Here is an 18,011-nt window from a genome sequence, read left to right on the forward strand (position 1 = left end):
GGATTCTCCAGGCAAGAATACTGCAGTGGGTTGCCATGCCCTCCTCCAGGGGATCTTCTCAACTCAGGGATTTAACCCAGGTCTCCCACATTGCAGGTGGATTCTTTACCACTGAGCCACCTGGGAAGACTCTACTTAGTCTTCCTGTTAGTCTGAGTAGTTTTCAAACCTGCTATGGAGACTCCCAGTCAATCCTGAAGGAAATCAACCCTGAATACTCATTGGAAGGACTGATGCTGAAGCTGAAGTTCCAATACTTTGGCCACCTGATGTGAAGAGCCAACTCACTGGAAAAGACCCGATGCTGGAAAAGGTTGAGGGTAGGAGGAGAAGGGGGCGACAGAGGATGAGATGGTTGGATGGCATCACCAATTCAATGGACATACATGTGAGCAAACTCCAGGAGATGGTGAGGGACAGGGAAGCCTGGCATGCTGCAGTCCACGTGGTCACAAAGAGTCAGCAACTGAACAACAATAGAGACTCCTGGTATCAGACCCCAGGGTTGGGGTGCTCCCATTTGTGGTTCCTCAGGGGCCACATTCCTCAGGGAGAATCTCTGAGCCCATGTAACTCTCCTTCCTCTTCTGTGTCTCCTTCCAGGAGTATGGGTCCTGACCTCATTGCTTCTGTTCCCTTCTAGCCAACACTGTGTGGATCTATCTATAGCTTTGGTTACAGAAGAATCTTCTTTGCCAGTCTCCAGCTTGTTTTCAGTGAGGATTGCTCTGCCTGTAGATGTGTGTTTGATGTATTCTTAGTGGGAGATGAGCTCAGGGTCCTTCTCTGCCATTTTCATCTCCTTCCAGGCACTTGCGCTTTAGTTATATTTTCAAGTCCTAAAAAATCAGGTTATTTTTATATTGCCCTTGACAATCTTATTTTTCTCTTGGTCTGGATTTCCTGATAATCTATTTTTAATTTGAGGATAGTTGCTTTACCATCTTGTGTTGCCTGATAATATTTTGACACAGGGAAAGCAAGAACCACCTCCAGAGGTTTTTACCGCTTTCTGCCAATGCCTCTTGCTTTCCTATTTCCTCTCTGGGCAGAGACCCTGCAGAGTTGATTCTGTTTTTCCCTGTTCCTGAAATGCATAGAAATGTGACACGAAAATATCACTGTGAACAAAATGCAGCCTTTTGTTTTCCAGTCTCTGCTTTTCCTTCGGCCACTCTGGCTAGCCGTGTGGCGAGTGGGTGTCACCCACACTTCTGGTCCCCCAAATCCCTGGGCCCCCGTCCAGCTTGCCCTCCACACCAAAACTTTTGGTTACTCCTGTTGAATGAACAAAATAACCTTTACGTCAACTTTAAGGTTTTCAAAATCCATTTAAGAAGAAATTTCTTTTCCAATCAGAGATGGTGGTTGAAATGGAAAAGAAGACCATTCTAGAGAGAAGACAGGCCAGACAGTGGAAATGTGTTCTGTGGTGAGACGCACGGCCACTCGTGACAACGTGTGCCTCCGCCTCACTTCTTGCCTCCCTTTGCCGGTGGAGCCTTGCCCTTGTCTGCTTCCGGCTTCCCCTTGGCATCTGGCTTTCCCTTGGCGGCATCCTTTAGTTTTCCTTCATCCTTTCCCTTTTCAGCCTCCTTTGGTGGTGGAGGAACCAGCACATTCCTTTTGACCTTCTTGCCTTTGAAGTGTTTCCTTTGAAGACAAACGTCGATTAAAGCAAAAAGGGCGGCGACACCTAAAAAGGCCTGGGAAACAAAAGAATCCTCGTTACTTGGGGGCTTTCCCTTCCAAATGTCAGAGTTCCTTCCTGGCTCCCGTGGTCAGTCGCTGCTGCTTAACCCCTCCCCTCGGCCCCTCAAGCTCCCGGATCCCAGAGAGACTTCCGGTTTGCCCCCTCAACCCCCACCCGCTGGCCTCAGCTTCCTCAGCTGAGCCCCATCCCTTCTGTCTGTCACCTCCGCGCATTTTCTTTCTCTCTGCAGACCCGGCCTGGGTGGGGCCCTTTGCTCTGGGGTCCGCAGGCTGCTTTGAGGAGGAAACCATTAGCTAGGTGGGCTCCCTGGACATCATCTTTATTTAAATGGCTTTTCCACGAGAAACACCAACTTAACTTTCAAACTTTGCTTGGATGGCAAAATTTTGTGAAAACAGGGTATTTTCTTTCGGGGAAAATAACTGTTCTCTCAAAGTGCTGATTTCTGAGCAAATAAACAGCCCAATGTGCAAGACTCACCACAGCGGCAACGTAGTTCACTGGCACTGTTTCCCGACTTTTGATAGCAAAGACCGAGGCCCCCACGAGGAAAGCACAGCAAAACAGGTCGTTGAGAAGATCCTGAAAGCATGGGAGAGATAAGTCAGCTCTCAACAGGGCTGAGGCCCCTTCAACACCTGCTGGTCTAGCTTCCACCAAAGGGAATGGTTTTAAAAATGGCCGAGCTTCTGCCAAAGGGAATGGATTCCAAATTTCTGCCACATCTAAAATGTGTGTGTGTGTTAGTCACCCAGTGGTATCCAACTCTGAGACCCCATGGACTGTCAGCCACTAGGCTCCTCTGTCCATGGGATTTCCCAGGCAAGAGTACTACAGTGGATTGCCATGCCCTTCTCCAGGGTATCTTCCTGACCCAGGGATCGAACCTACATCATCCCCTGCATTGTAGATAGTCTCTTGCATTGCAGGCAGAGTCTTTACCACCTGAGCCACCAGGGTCAGATGATACAGGAAGGTATATAGGAAGATGAACGTATAGTGGGTTAGGGGGACATATCTGTAGTTCAACAGCTGGACTCTGAGTTGCTGGACTCTGAGTTGAGACACAAAGTCCAGGATGCTTAACTACCATTATGGGCTGCCTTGGCTACTATCCTGTGAAATCACACATTTGTGGCTATATTTTTAGCTATGCTTTTCCCCACTTCCAATGCTCACTTAAATAAATTTGCAACACACAACATCTTTCTACTCTCCGGGCCAGTGCCTCTTTCTGAATCCAGGGTGGGCTGCATTGCTCACAGGAGGTTCTGTTGGACTCTGGTCCTTCAGCTGGAAGCCTGGTAGCGATGTCTTCACCCTCTGCCCACTTCTCCCCTGAGCCTTTGTAAGGCCACATCACTTCCTCATCATCCGCCCTCCTTCCCATCCCTTGTGGCTGCAGCCCTGCCCTTGCTCCATATCTGTTTCCCCGACCCTATACTGACAAGGTCCAGATGTTCCCAGATTGGGCAGAAAGGCTGCCTCCTATGCTGTCTTCCCCTCAAGTACCACCCACTGTGGCTCCCTGGCACAGCCAGACTTAACTCAGAGTTGGCCAAACCAGGGCCACAGCAAGTTGGCTTTCTCCCCCATCTCTCCTGAGGCCCAGAGCTTGTGCGTCCTCTTAACCCTGTGGGCAGTGGCTGACCCTGCAGAGTTGGGCAATACCATCTTTCCCCTTGATTTCTCTGATGCCATTTTCTGTGGGTTGTCCTTCTCTGGCCACTGTGTCTCAGGCCTTTTCTTTTCCTCTTCAGTGTTCTGGATTTTAATACATTTCAAACATACAGAAAATCATAGAACAGCCCAACCCTACTCCCACCTTCACTGGCCATGAACCACTGAGATTAAACAGATGTTAATGTCTTGTAGTATTTGCCTCATGGCCCTCAAAACAAAAAGAAAAAAACAAACCCTAAACAAAAAAGCTTTGTGGGATGCACCACTTTTGACATGCCATACCTCTAACTGCCTTTTTCATGACTTCCAAGTCTACGGGTAGTCTTCCCAGATGTATAGCAGTATTTTCCTCTCTATTCAGCTCAGTTCAGTTCAGTGGCTCAGTTGTGTCCGACTCTTTGTGACCCCATGGACTGCAGAACGCGAGGCATCACTGTCCATCACCAACTCATGGAGTTTACCCAAACTCACGTCCATTGAGTCGGTGCTGCCATCCAACCATCTCATCCTCCATCGTCCCATTCTCCTCCCACCTTCAATCTTTCCCAGCATTGGGGTCTTTTCAAATGAGTCAGCTCTTTGCATCAGGTGGCCAAAGTATTGGAGTTTCAGCTTCAACAACAGTCCTTCCAATGAACATTCAGGACTGATCTCATTTAAGATGGACTGGTTGAATCTCCTTGCAGCCCAAGGGACTCTCAAGAGTCTTCTCCAACACCGTAGTTCAAAAGCATCAATTCTTCAGCACTCAGCTTTCTTTTTAGTCCAACTCTCACCTCCATACATGACCACTGGAAAAACCATAGCCTTGACTAGACAGACCCTTGTTGGCAAAGTAATGTCTCTGCTTTTTAATATGCTGTCTAGGTTGGTCATAACTTTCCTTCCAAGGAGTAAGTGTCTTTTAATTTCATGGCTGCAAGCACCATCTGCGGTGATTTTGGAGCCCCCCAAAATAAAGTCAGCCACTGTTTCCACTGTTTCCCCATCTAGTTGCCATGAAGTGATGGGACCGGATGCCATGATCTTAGTTTTCTGAATGTTGAGTTTTAAACCAACTTTTTCACTCTCCTCTTTCACTTTCATCAAGAGGTTCTTCAGTTCTTCTTCACTTTCTGCCATAAGGGTGGTGTCATCTGTATATCTGAGGTTATTGATATATCTCGAGTCCAGCTTGTGCTTCATCCAGCCCAGCGTTCCTCATGATGTACTCTGCATATAAGCTAAATAAGCAGGGTGACGATATACAGCCTTGACGTACTCCTTTTCCTATTTGGAACCAGTCTGTTGTTCCATGTCCAGTTCTAATTGTTGCTTCCTGACCTGCATACAGATTTCTCTGGAGGCAGGTCAGGTGGTCTTACCATCTCTTTCAGAATTTTCCACAGTTTGTTGTGATCCACACAGTCAAAGGCTTTGGCATAGTCAATGAAGCAGAAATAGATGTTTTTCTGGAACTCCCTTGCTTTTTCGATGATCCAACAGATGTTGGCAATTTGATCTCTGGTTCCTCTGCCTTTTCTAAATCCAGCTTGAACATCTGGAAGTTCACCTTTCGTGTATTGGTGAAGCCTGCTTGGAGAATTTTGAGTATTACTTTACTAGCATGTGAGATGAGTGCAATTGTATGGTAGTTTGAGCATTCTTTGGCTTTGCCTTTCTTTGGGATTGGAATGAAAACTGACCTTTTCCAATCATGTGGCCACTGCTGAGTTTTCCAAATTTGCTGGCATATTGAGTGCAGCACTTTCACAGCATCATCTTTCAGGATTTGAAATAGCTCAACTGGAATTCCATCACCTCCACTAGCTTTGTTCATAGTGATGCTTCCTAAGGCCCACATTACTTCACATTCCAGGATGTCTGGCTCTAGGTGAGTGATCACACCATCATGATTATCTTGGTCATGAAGATCTTTTTTGTACAGTTCTTCTATGTATTCTTGCCACCGCTTATTAATATCTTCTGCTTCTGTTAGGACCATACCATTTATGTCCTTTATTGAGCCCATTTTGCATGAATGTTCCCTTGGTATCTCTAATTTTCTTGAAGAGATCTCTAGTCTTTCCCCATCTATTGTTTTCCTCTATTTCTTTGCACTGATCACTGAGGAAGGTTTTCTTATCTTTCCTTGCTATTCTTTGGAATTCTGCATTCAAATGGGTATATCTTTCCTTTTCTCCTTTGTTTTTCTGCTTCTCTTCTTTTCATAGCTATTCGTAAGGCCTCCTCAGACAGCCATTTTGCTTTTTTGCATTTCTTTTTCTTGGGGAGGGTCTTGATTCCTTGTCTCCTGTACAATGTCACGAACCTCTGTCCAGAGTTCATCACTCTATCAGATCTAGTCCCTTAAATCTATTTCCCACTTCTACTGTATAATTGTAAGGGATTTGATTTAGGTCATACCTGAATGGTCTAGTGGTTTTCCCTAATTTCTTCAATTTAAGTCTGAATTTGGTAATAAGGAGTTCATGATCTGAGCCACAGTCAGCTCCCGGTCTTGTTTTTGCTGACTATATAGAGCTTCTCCATCTTTGGCTGCAAAAAATATAATCAATCTGATTTCGGTGTTGACCATCTGACAAGGTCCATGTGTAGAGTCTTCTCTTGTGTTGTTGGAAGAGGGTGTTTGCTATGACCAGTGCGTTCTCTTGGCAAAACTCTATTAGCCTTTGCCCTGCTTCATTCTGTACTCCAAGGCTAAATTTGCCTGTTACTCCAGGTGTTTCTTGACTTCCTACTTGTGCATTCCAGTCCTCTATAACGAAAAGGGTATCTTTTTTGGGTGTTAGTTCTAAAAGGTCTTGTAGGTCTTCATAGATCCATTCAACTTCAGCTTCTTCAGCATTACAGGTCGGGCATAGACTTGGATTACCATGATATTATATATTCATAAATAATATATATACTATTTTGTGTTTCAAATTTCAATAAAAGATGTATCTTGTAGCATGTGCTTTTTAAACTTAACAGTTTTTGAGATTTACCCATCTTGAGAAATAGATGAGATCGAGATGAATGAGACTGAATTCATTCATTTTAGCTGATATATGAATATGAATAAACCAAACTAGAGACATTAGGGTACCTCTGCCTTTTAGGAAATTATTATTGCCAAATGTGCCTGCAGTGAACACTTTTGTCTGTGCCTCTGATGAACAGTTTTTCTTTGTTGAGGTGCTGTCAAGCTTTTCTCTAAAGGACCTGTGTCAGTGTTCACTTAAGCCCACAAATGTATAGGGGCTTCTGTTTCCCATGTCCTTGCCAAGGCTAGGATTACCAGTCTTATTTTTCTTTGCCCATCTGATGAGTTGAAAGGGTACCTCATTGTTTTACCTTTCAGATAGCTGGTTACTAATGAAGCATTTTTAAAAACATGTTTTAGACATTGGGGTTTCCTGTCTATTCATATCCCTTGCCCCTTTTTTCTATGGGCTTATTTTTAAAATTTTATGATGTCTTCTTTTGTAAAAGTTTTAATTTTAATGATATACGTGGTTTTTCTCTTTTTCTCATGGTCCCAAGTGCATGTGAGCTCAGTCGTTTTGTGTCCAATTCTTTGTGATCCCGTGGACTGTAGCCTGCCAGGCTCCTCTTTCCATGGGATTTCCCAGGCAAGAATGAACATTTATTAAATACTCCATCAGCTGTGTTATGCCACCTGTGTCATATGCCAAGTTGCCATATGTATATAGGTCTATTTCTGGGTTCTCTTTTAATACCTGTATTAGTCTGCTCATGTTGCCACATAACAAAATGCCACAGATTGGGTGGCTTAAGCATCAGACATTTATTTTCCTACAGTTCCAGAGGCTAGAAGTCTGTGATCAAAGTGCTAGCAAAGTCAGTTTCTGGTGAGGACTCTTCCTGGTTTGCAGATGGCTGCCTTTTCACCATTTTCTCAGACGGCCTTTCCATGGTGGGCAAGGTAGGGGTGGAAAGGAAGTGGGGAGAGGGTAGGGGATCGGAAGGGAAAGAGAACAAGGTCTTGGTTATCTTTTCTTATAGGGACACTAATCCTATCAGATCAGGACTCCATACTTAGGATCTCATTTAACCTATTTTTTAAAAATAGTTTTATACATTTGTTTTTGGCTCTGCTGAGTCTTCATTGCTGCGTGGGCTCTTCTCTAGTTGCAGTGAGTGGGGGCTACTCTCCCTAGTCGTGATGCGTGGGCTTTCGTTGTGGTGGCTTCTCCTGCTGTGGAGCTCTAGGGCACGTGGGCTTCAGCAGTTGCAGCACATGGACTCAGTAGCTGTGGCTCGTGGGCTCTAGAGCACAGGCCCAGGAGTTGTTGTGCACAGGTTTATTTGCTCTGCAGCATATGGGATCTTCCCGGACCAGGGATCGAACCTGGGTCTCCTGTATTGGCAGGCAGATTCTTTACCACTGAGCCACCAGGGAAACCCCTCATTTAATCTTAATTACCACTCTGAAGGCACCATCTGCGAGTATAGGCACACTGGGGATTAGGATTTCAGCATTAGAATTTTGGGGGTACACATACATTCAGACCATTACAATTTGGTTAGTCTTTTTGTCAACCCCTGAGCTAGTACCAAAGCTTTACTCCAATATCTCCTTGGGTGGGTCCATCCTTGTAATTCTTTTTATTCTTCCATATGAATTTTAGAATCATCTTGCAAAGTTCCACAAACAACCTCTGCTAGGTTGAAATTTAATGTGGACACTGCTTTGGAATGAAATTGACATCTTTATGATAGTAACTCTTCATTTCTGTGACTGTGGTATATTTCTTCTCTTACTTGGATTTTTTTTTGTTATCTCCAGTAACAAAATGTTGTTATCTCCACATGAAGGTTTATAGTCTTTAAACGGGTTTATTCTCAAAGACACCCATAGTTTCTGTTGCTGCTTTAAATGGTTGCTTTGAAAAGCCACATTTTCTCATTATTTGTTGCTGGTATTCAGAACACTATTTGTTTCTGATTACCTTGTGGAACTCAATCAGTTCTAGTAATTTGAGTCTTTTGGATTTTCAGTGTAGAGAATCATATTATCAGTGAGTAATGCTAGTTTTTTTCTTCTTCCCAATCCGTATACCATTTGTTTTTCTTGTCATATTGTACTAAGACCTTCAGCACAATGTTGAATAGAAGTGGGGATAGGAGGCATCTTTAAGGAAATGCTTCTAATGTTTTACCATGAGATACAATGTTCATTTTAGGCTTGGGTATGTATTTATTATTAAGTTAAGGAAGTTCCCCCTTTTCCTAGTTTGCTAAGAGGCTTTCAAAAAGTAGTGTTGAATATTACTAAATAATTTTTCTGCAGCTTATGAGATGATTAAATGTTTTTCTTCTTTAAATAAAGATAGTGAATTATGTTAACAGAACTTTGAGATGAAACCACCTTTATATTCCTGGCAGATGCCCTGCTTGGTCATGATATCATGGTGCACTACTTGCTTATGTATTGCTTGATTTAGTTTGCTAGTGTTTTATTGAGGATTCTTATTGCTATACTCAAATAATATAGGCCTATAGTTTACTGAAATCATAATCACAGAAAACTAGTTGATCTGATCACATGGACCACAGCCCTATCTAACTCAATGAAACTAAGCCATGCCGTGTGGGGCCACTCAAGACGGCCGGTCATGGTGGAGAGGTCTGACAGAATGTGGTCCACTGGAGAAGGGAATGGCAAACCACTTCAGTATACTTGCCTTGAGAACCCCATGAACAGTATCAAAAGGCAAAATGATAGGATACTGAATGAGGAATTACCCGGTCGGTAGGTGCCCAGTATGCTGCTGGAGATCAGTGGAGAAATAACTCCAGAAAGAATGAAGGGATGGAGCCAAAGCGAAACAAATACCCAGTTGTGGATGTGACTGGTGATAGAACCAAGGTACGATGCTGTAAAGAGCAATATTGCATAGGAACCTGGAATGTTAGGTCCATGAATCAAGGCAAATTGGAAGTGGTCAAACAGGAGATGACAAGAGTCAATGTAGATATTCTAGGAATCAGTGAACTAAAATGGACTGGAATGGGTGAATTTAACTCAGATGACCATTATATCTACTACTGTGGGCAGGAATCCCGTAGAAGAAATGGAGTAGCCATCATGGTCAACAAAAGAGTCTGAAATGCAGTACTTGGATGCACTCTTAAAAACGACAGAATGATCGTTGTTTGTTTCTATGGCAAACCATTCAATATTACAGTAATCCAAGCCTATGCCCCAACCAGTAATGCTGAAGAAGCCAAAGTTGAATGGTTCTATGAAGACCTACAAGACCTTTTAGAACTAACACCCAAAAAAGATGTCCTTTTCATTATAGGGGACTGGAATGCAAAAGTAGGAAGTCAAGAAACACCTGGAGTAACTGGCAAATTTGGCCTTGGAGCATGAAATGAAGCAGGGCAAAGGCTAATAGAGTTTTGCCAAGAGAACACACTGGTCATAGCAAACACCCTCTTCCAACAACACAAGAGAAGACTCTACACATGGACATCACCAGATGGTCAACACCGAAATCAGATTGATTATATTCTTTGCAGCCAAAGATGGAGAAGCTCTATACAGTTAGCAAAAACAAGACCGGGAGCTGACTGTGGCTCAGATCATGAACTCCTTATTGCCAAATTCAGACTTAAATTGAAGAAATTAGGGAAAACCACTAGACCATTCAGGTATGACCTAAATCAAATCCCTTATGATTATACAGTAGAAGTGAGAAATAGATTGAAGGGACTAGATCTGATAGATAGAGTGCCTGATGAACTCTGGACAGAGGTTCGTGGCATTGTACAGGAGACAGGGACCAAGACCATCCCCATGGAAAAGAAATGCAAAAAAGCAAAATGGCTGTCTGAGGAGGCCTTACAAATAGCTGTGAAAAGAAGAGAAGCGAAAAGCAAAGGAGAAAAGGAAAGATATAAGCATCTTAATGCAGAGTTCCAAAGAATAGCAAGGAGAGTAAGAAAGCCTTCCTCAGTGATCAGTGCAAAGAAATAGAGGAAAGCAATAGAATGGGAAAGACTAGATATCTCTTCAAGAAAATTAGAGCTATCAAGGGAACATTTCATGCAAAGATGGGCTTGATAAAGGACAGAAATGGTATGGACCTAACAGAAGCAGAAGATATTAAGAAGAGGTGGCAAGAATACACAGAAGAACTGTTCAGAAAAGATCTTCACGACCAAGATAATCACGATGGCGTGATCACTCACCTGGAGCCAGACATCTTGGAATGTGAAGTCAAGTGGGCCTTAGAGAGCATCAGTACGAACAAAGCTAGTGGAGGTGATGGAATTCCAGTTGAGCTATTTCAAATCCTGAAAGATGATGCTGTGAAAGTGCTGCACTCAATATGCCAGCAAATTAGGAAAACTCAGCAGTGGCCACAGGACTGGAAAAGGTCAGTCTTCATTCCAATCCCAAAGAAAGGCAATGCCAAAGAATGCTCAAACTACCTCACAATTGCACTCATCTCACACGCTAGTAAAGTCATGCTCAAAATTCTCCAAGCCAGGCTTCAGCAGTATGTGAACCATGAACTTCCAGATGTTCAAGCAGGTTTTAGAAAAGGCAGAGGCACCAGAGATCAAATTGCCAACATCCGCTGGATCATGGAGAAAGCAAGAGAGTTCCAGAAAAACATCTATTTCTGCTTCATTGACTATGCCAAAGCCTTTGACTGTGTGGATCACAGTAAACTGTGGAAAATTCTGAAAGAGATGGGAATACCAGACCACCTGACCTGCCTCTTGAGAAACCTCTTTGCAGGTCAGGAAGCAACAGTTAGAACTGGACATGGAACAACAGACTGGTTCCAAATAGGAAAAGGAGTACATCAAGGTTGTATATTGTCACCCTGCTTATTTAGCTTATATGCAGAGTACATCATGAGGAATGCTGGGCTGGAAGAAGCACAAGCTGGAATCAAGATTGCTGGGAGAAATATCAATAACCTCAGATATGCAGATGACACCACCCTTATGGCAGAGAGTGAAGAGGAACTAAGAAGCCTCTTGATGAAAGTGAAAGAGGAGAGTGAAAAGGTTGGCTTGAAGCTCAACATTCAGAAAACAAAGATCATGGCATCTGGTCCCATCACTTCATGGGAAATAGATGGGGAAACAGTGGAAACAGTGTCAGACTTTATTTTGGGGGGCTCCAAAATCACTGCGGATGCTGATTGCAGCCATGAAATTAAAAGACGCTTACTCCTTGGAAGGAAAGTTATGACCAACCTAGATAGCATATTAAAAAGCAGAGACATTACTTTGCCAACAAAGGTCCACTTAGTCAAGGCTACGGTTTTTCCAGTGGTCATGTATGGATGTGAGAGTTGGACTGTGAAGAACGCTGATCGCCGAAGAATTGATGCTTTTGAACTGTGGTGCTGGAGAAGACTCTTGAAAGTCCCTTGGACTGCAAGGAGATACAACCAGTCCATTCTAAAGGAGATCAATCCTGGGTGTTCATTGGAAGGACTGATGCTAAAGCTGAAACTCCAATACTTTGGCCACCTCATGAGACGAGTTGACTCACTGGAAAAGACTTTGATGCTGGGAGGGACTGGGGGCAGGAGACAGGGACGACAGAGAATGAGATGGCTGGATGGCATCACCGATTCGATGGACATGAGTTTGAGTGAACTCCGGGAGTTGGTGATGGACAGGGAGGCCTGGCGTGCTGTGATTCATGGGGTCGCAAAGAGTTGGACACGACTGAGCAACTGAACTGAACTGAAGTGAAGTGATAGTTTACTTTCTTTATCATGTCTGGTTTTAAGATCAAAGCCTTACCAGATGGTACAATATATTATAAACCTTCCCCCCTCCATTTTTTAAAGAGAAAAAAGGGACAGACCAGTGGAACTGAATATGAAGTCTAGAAATTAACTGCATATGGGATTAAAAAAAATTTTTTTTGGCTGCATATGGCATACAGGATCTTAGTTGTCTGACAATATCAAAACCATGCCCCCTGCAGTGGAAGCATGGATTCTTACGCACTGAACCACCAAAGAAGTCCCTCATATGTGATTTTAGCATTTAACAAAAATGCCATTTCAAATCAGCAGGGGGGAAATTTGTGCTGTTCAATGAATGAATAAACGGAGTGACAGGGTGAAATAGTTGGAGAGCCATAAGGATACCAAGCTGGAGCCATGGTTCATGCCATCTACCAAACAATTCCACATAAATCAAAAGATTTAAATGTAAGAAATGAAATAAGTGCCAGATGAAAACATGGATGAATTGCTTTATAACCTATTTTTCTATTTCTTTTGGAGTCAGTTTTTGTACACTGCGGTGATCCAAGGACTAAAGAGCATCTGCTTGGTTTTACCTAAAACCAAGGAGGATCTTAGAATGCAGGAACGGAAAAACCAGACCCTTATCGTCCTTCCCTCCCCCATGTTGTAACTATTAATGGATTTCAGGTCCTCCTGAGCAGTATAACCTGTCTCCCCTCCTGCCTCACGCAGAGAGAAGGTATTTGCCTTATTCTTACTCCACCAGTATACGTGCCTCATCCAATCAACAAATGACCTGCAAGACCCCTATCCCACTCCTTGTACCCTGGGTATAAAAGTGGACTAAGGATCCCTGTTCAATGTCGGTTCTCCCTTGAGCTGGCCCACTGTTCTAACAGCATCTCCCACTCTAATAAATTTTATTTTCCTCTCATTCTGTCTCATGTCTGGAAATTCTTTTCCAACCCACGCCTGGACCACAACATATATCATATACTTTTCTGAGAAATTAACTCTATATTCCAATTGCTTGGCATAAAGCTTCATATTTTCCCTATGATCTTTAAAACCTCTTCTTTATACTAATATTTTTCTTTGTTCTCTTTTTTTCTTGAGTTTTATGGTTTATCTCCTTTATTAGTCGTTTCAAAGAATTAGATTTCAGTTTTATAAGTCCTCACTATGGACCTTTGTTTCCTATTTCATTAATTTTAGCTCTTTGACACTGCCTTCATAATTCCTTTTTGGTTTGTCTTATTTTGTCACCTTCTTGATATAGATATGTGAATTGTTAATTTTCATTGTTCTTTTCTCAGTATGTAGACTTGAATTTGGATTGCTTAACTGCATTCTACAGACAGTATTTGCTAATACAACAAGTAACTAAATCCCCATGTGTTTGGCGAAAACCATTAAATTTCCCCCAAATACATAAAGATTTAAATTTTACTGATTTATTTCTAATTATATTGCATTGAAGTTAGAGAATGTGGTCTATATCATATTAGTTCCTTGCTACTTGTTTGTTTTTGCATTGTGATGTTATTGAGGATAACTTTTGTGATTGTTCCAAGTACGCTTGAAAAGAATGTACAGCCTGTTTCTCTGGGGTGTAGGGTTCTATATGTCCCATTGATGCATATGGCAGTGGATCAAGCTATCGATTACTGAAGGAGACATGTTAAAATCTCCCACTATGGTTATAATTAAGTTCATTTTTGTTTTTTATATTTAGGGAGCTATATCGTTAGGTATATGGGCTTTACCAGTGGCTCAGTGCTAAAGACAGAAGACAATGTCTCAATGCAGAAGACAATGCAAAAGATGGTGGATTTGATCCCTGGGTTGGAAAGATACCCTGGAGGAGGAAATGGCAACCTCCTCCAGTATTCTTGCCAGAAAAATCCCATGGACGAGGAGTCTGGCGGGCTTACAGTCCATAGGGTTGCAGAGTCGGACATGACTGAGTGAGCACACAGGCATTGTTGGGTACATACAAGCTCAGAATTGCTATATGTAGTGATCCTCTTTACATACTTAGTTTTCAAAACATAAAATGTGTTTAAGTGTTAGTTGCTTAGTCGTGCCCGACTCTGCGACCCCATGGACTGCAGCCCACCAGGCTCCTCTGTCCATGAGATTTTCCAGGCAAAGATACTGGAGTGGGTTGCCATTTCCTTACAATGATAAAGTTACATTAGCTTTTTTTTAGTTAGTATTTTCCTCTAATTTTTTTCTATCTCTTACAACCTTTCTCCACATGCCTTGTACATTGTTGGATTTTAAAAATCTGTTCTTAGAGTCCTTTCTCTTTTAAATGAATGATATAGTCCATTTATATTTGTCATCATTTATGATATATTTGGAGGCATGTCCACCACTATATTTTTTTCTATTTAACATATAACACACATTCCAAAATCACTGCAGATGGTGATTGCAGCCATGAAATTAAAAGACGCTTGGAAGGAAAGTTATGACCAACCTAGATAGCATATTAAAAAGCAGAGACATTACTTTGCCAACAGAGGTCCATCTAGTCAAGGCTATGGTTTGTCCAGTGGTCATGTATGGATGTGAGAGTTGGACTGTGAAGAAAGCTGAGTGCTGAAGAATTGATGCTTTTGAACTGTGGTGTTGGAGAAGACTCTTGAGAGTCCCTTGGACTGCAGGGAGATTCAACCAGTCCATCCTAAAGGAGATCAGTCCTGAATGTTCATTGAAAGGACAGATGTTGAAGCTGAAACTCCAATACTTTGACCACCTGATGCGAAGAGCTGACTCATGTGAAAAGACCCCAATGCTGGGAAAGATTGAAGGCGGGAGGAGAATGGGATGACAGAGAATGAGATGGTTGGATGGCTTCACCAACTCAATGGATATGAGTTTGGGTAAGCTCCAGGAGTTGGTGATGGACAGGGAGGCCTGGCATGTTGCAGTCCATGGAGTTACAAAGAGTCGGACAAGATTGGGCGACTGAACACTCCTGTAACCTGTCTTGTGAGATATGTTTATGCTTTGATTATGATTTTGTACTTGTCAGGAATCCCATGGATATCTTCAGAATACTATCAAATTGGGATTGATTTTTATGCCAGTTCCCAGGCACTGTGTTTTCTAAACTTCATAAAGGTTTCCAGGCTGAAGGCAGGAAAAACTTAATCCAAGTCTATACAAAGGGCTTCCCAGGTGGTGCTAGTAGTAAAGAACTCACCTGCCAATGCTGGAGACATAAGAGATGTGGGTTCAATCCCTGCATCAGGAAGAACCCCTGGAGGGGGACATGGCAACTCACTCCAGTATTCTTGCCTGGAGAATTGCATAAACAAAGGAGCCTGGCAGGCTACAGTCCATAGGGTCACACAGAATCAGACATGACTGAAGTGCCTTAGCATGTACACACACATACAAAGTGTAGGCTCAAGGTTCATATTTCTCAAGGTCTTTTTGGTTTTTCCTTACTGAAAACTCAAGTAGAGATGAGTATGCTTTCTTGTTCCTCTGTGTAAGGAAAAGGTGTCTCCTCTGTCTTTTCCCTCAGGGTACAGTCTTTGCAGGATGCTGGCCTTATGTGGGATTCTTGGTTCTAAATCTCCACTTTGCCTAGGACCAAGGCCGCATCTCTTAACTTGAGAATATGTGAGAATCCATGTTCAGAGTTCCTGGGCTAACACTTCATGGGCCACCTCCACCCACACTGAAGCAGCTGATTAGATCACTGCTCCTATTTCCCATTTCTGGCATCTGTGAGTTTCCCCCTTTTTTTTCTTTTGCCAACTCAGCCATTCAGTTAAATCAATAGTGTTTACATTTCCCCCTAATAGTTTTATGTAAGTAAGTGCAGCAGGAGGATTTTCATGGTTCAGTGACTTTCCATCCGTGGGAACTACCAGTATCTTCCTAAGGACTTTGGCTGGAAATGTGTCCTCTGCTTATCCCTTTCCCAAGAGCCTTATATGGCTCTCTTTTCCTTTCTCCAGACCTGTGGGTCCCTGGACTCTAAAAACTTTAAATAAGTAGGCAGGACAGAGTGTAGTTAGGGACTCGGAGTCTACTGATAAAGCTGGGTTTGAATCTTTTTTCTGCCACTTACTACCTGAATTACCTGGGGGCAAGTTGCTTGGCCATTCTGAACACATTTCGTGTATAAAGTGAGTGAAAACTGTGAGCATAAGGCTCTAGAGACATGTTGTGACTGAGCAATGAACAAGGGACCTTGGGTTAGTTGGAAGTTAGGTGGGTAAGTTTTGTGATTACCTAGGTAATGGGCAAGGGTTCAAGTCCGTGAGTCTTCAGGCAAAGCATCAGGCACTACTCCCTAGGAACAATCTAATACAAGATTATTACTGTCTTCATGTTACAGATGAAGAAACAGAGTCTGGGAGTGTAACTTGCCCAGCTCTGTCCCATTCCTGTGAGTGACTGCTTTGGGCTGAACATCTTTCTGGGCTTAACATCCCTTTACAAGGATAGTCACTGGAGGTCTGGTGCTACTTTAGAAGTGATTTTTCTTTTTAATTCTCATTTTATATGACTGATTTCTTTCTTGGATTTCAGGCGACAGGGTACCTTTGAAGTGATCTTTTCAGTCAGGTGTGCCGGCACAGGGGTTGGAAGGAATCACTGGTTGCTACACTCCCCTTGCTGCCAAGGAGAGCAAAGCTTCAGGAAAGCAAAGACTTCTTCCTTTGATCACCAGGTAGGGAAGAAGCCCTCCACCTTCAATCTGAGCTTTTTGGAAGCCTTTTCTACCTAATTTTAGCTGCCCCTACTCTGGCTCCACCTGAAGGTGCTAAGCCCATGCCTGGAGCACAATAAAAGAGATGGGGTGTATCTCTTTGTTCAGTCACTTTTCAAGTGCCAAGATGTGGCTGTCACACCAGGCTCAGCCACTCCCCACCGCCCCTCACTTACAGAAATGGGCCACAGGATGAAGGGCATGTATCTCTGGATGGCGAAGGTGTAGATAAGGATGAAGAAGATGAAGATGGATATCTCCATGGTGATGATGAGTGTCAGGATGGGATGTATAGTGGTCCCCGTGAACATTACCAGCGAACCTATTAGGCAGATCTGCCGGGAGACATGCCCTCTGAGCCATGGCAAAGGGCTCAGCCCACAGAAGCCCCAGGAAGCCCATTCCTTCTCCCTCCTCCCGTCTTTGGACATCCCGCTCCCACCCAGGGATACAGGCCCAACTTACCAAGCTAATGAGCTTGACCTCAGCGTGCCCCAAACTCCAGAACTCTTTATTGCTGTCCTTGAATTCCCACTTGTAACGGCGACACCCCTTCCTCGTTCCCACTTCATCCTTGGGCTGCTCTGATTTTTTCTTGGGGCCCTCCGGCTTTTCCCTGGCCTCCTGCCCAGGCGGTGGTGCTCCAGGTGCCGGGGCTGCTGCCGGTTCCCCAGGTTTGCCCTTTTTGCCTTTATCAGCCATCTGACCATGCAGTTCTCAGGTTCTCACGGCCTGCCCAATTTCTCCTGCCGTCCCTGGCCAGGCCCGGCCTTTGCGCGAGCCAGATGCCCACCGACCTACTTAGAGGCTCCGCTCAGCCAACTGCCAGGAAGGAGGAGTGAAAGCCAACGCCTGGCACCCTTCCGGCGCGCGCCGGGTCTCGCCTCGCGAGTCCCTTCCACCCGCCCCGGCGCCCGGCCCCGGCCCTGCGGCGGGCGCGCCCCGCCAGGAGCAGCGCGCGTCTCCGGCCCGCTCGCGTCTCCGGGCCTCCCACCCGCCGCGCGGAAGCCGCGGCCCAGCTCCGGCTCAGACGGTGGTGGTGGTTCACTGCCGCGCTGAACCCTCGCAACTTCGACCTCGCGAGGCCTCTGGAGGCGGCGCAGGGCTGTAAGTTTACTCCGGCAAACGTAACGCAACT

The 18,011-nt window shown here is 44.0% G+C and overlaps 1 protein-coding gene across 1 annotated transcript; it reads right to left on the reverse strand.

Moving 5' to 3' along the window:
• Positions 1-1,440: 1,440 nt before the first annotated feature.
• On the reverse strand, positions 1,441-17,575 carry CMTM2 (CKLF like MARVEL transmembrane domain containing 2). The gene is made up of 4 exons (XM_055411114.2): positions 17,339-17,575; positions 17,050-17,208; positions 2,195-2,296; positions 1,441-1,706 (listed from the first exon to the last, which is right to left on the reverse strand). Exons 1-4 carry the CDS (start codon positions 17,573-17,575, stop codon positions 1,473-1,475), a joined length of 732 nt encoding a protein of 243 aa, XP_055267089.1. The 3' UTR covers positions 1,441-1,472.
• Between the last annotated feature and the right edge of the window lie 436 nt (positions 17,576-18,011).

This window comes from Moschus berezovskii, chromosome 22 (assembly GCF_049115385.1).
Source record: "Moschus berezovskii isolate FMDL1 chromosome 22, NW_MosBer_1.0, whole genome shotgun sequence".
NCBI classification, from domain to species: Eukaryota; Metazoa; Chordata; class Mammalia; order Artiodactyla; family Moschidae; genus Moschus; species Moschus berezovskii.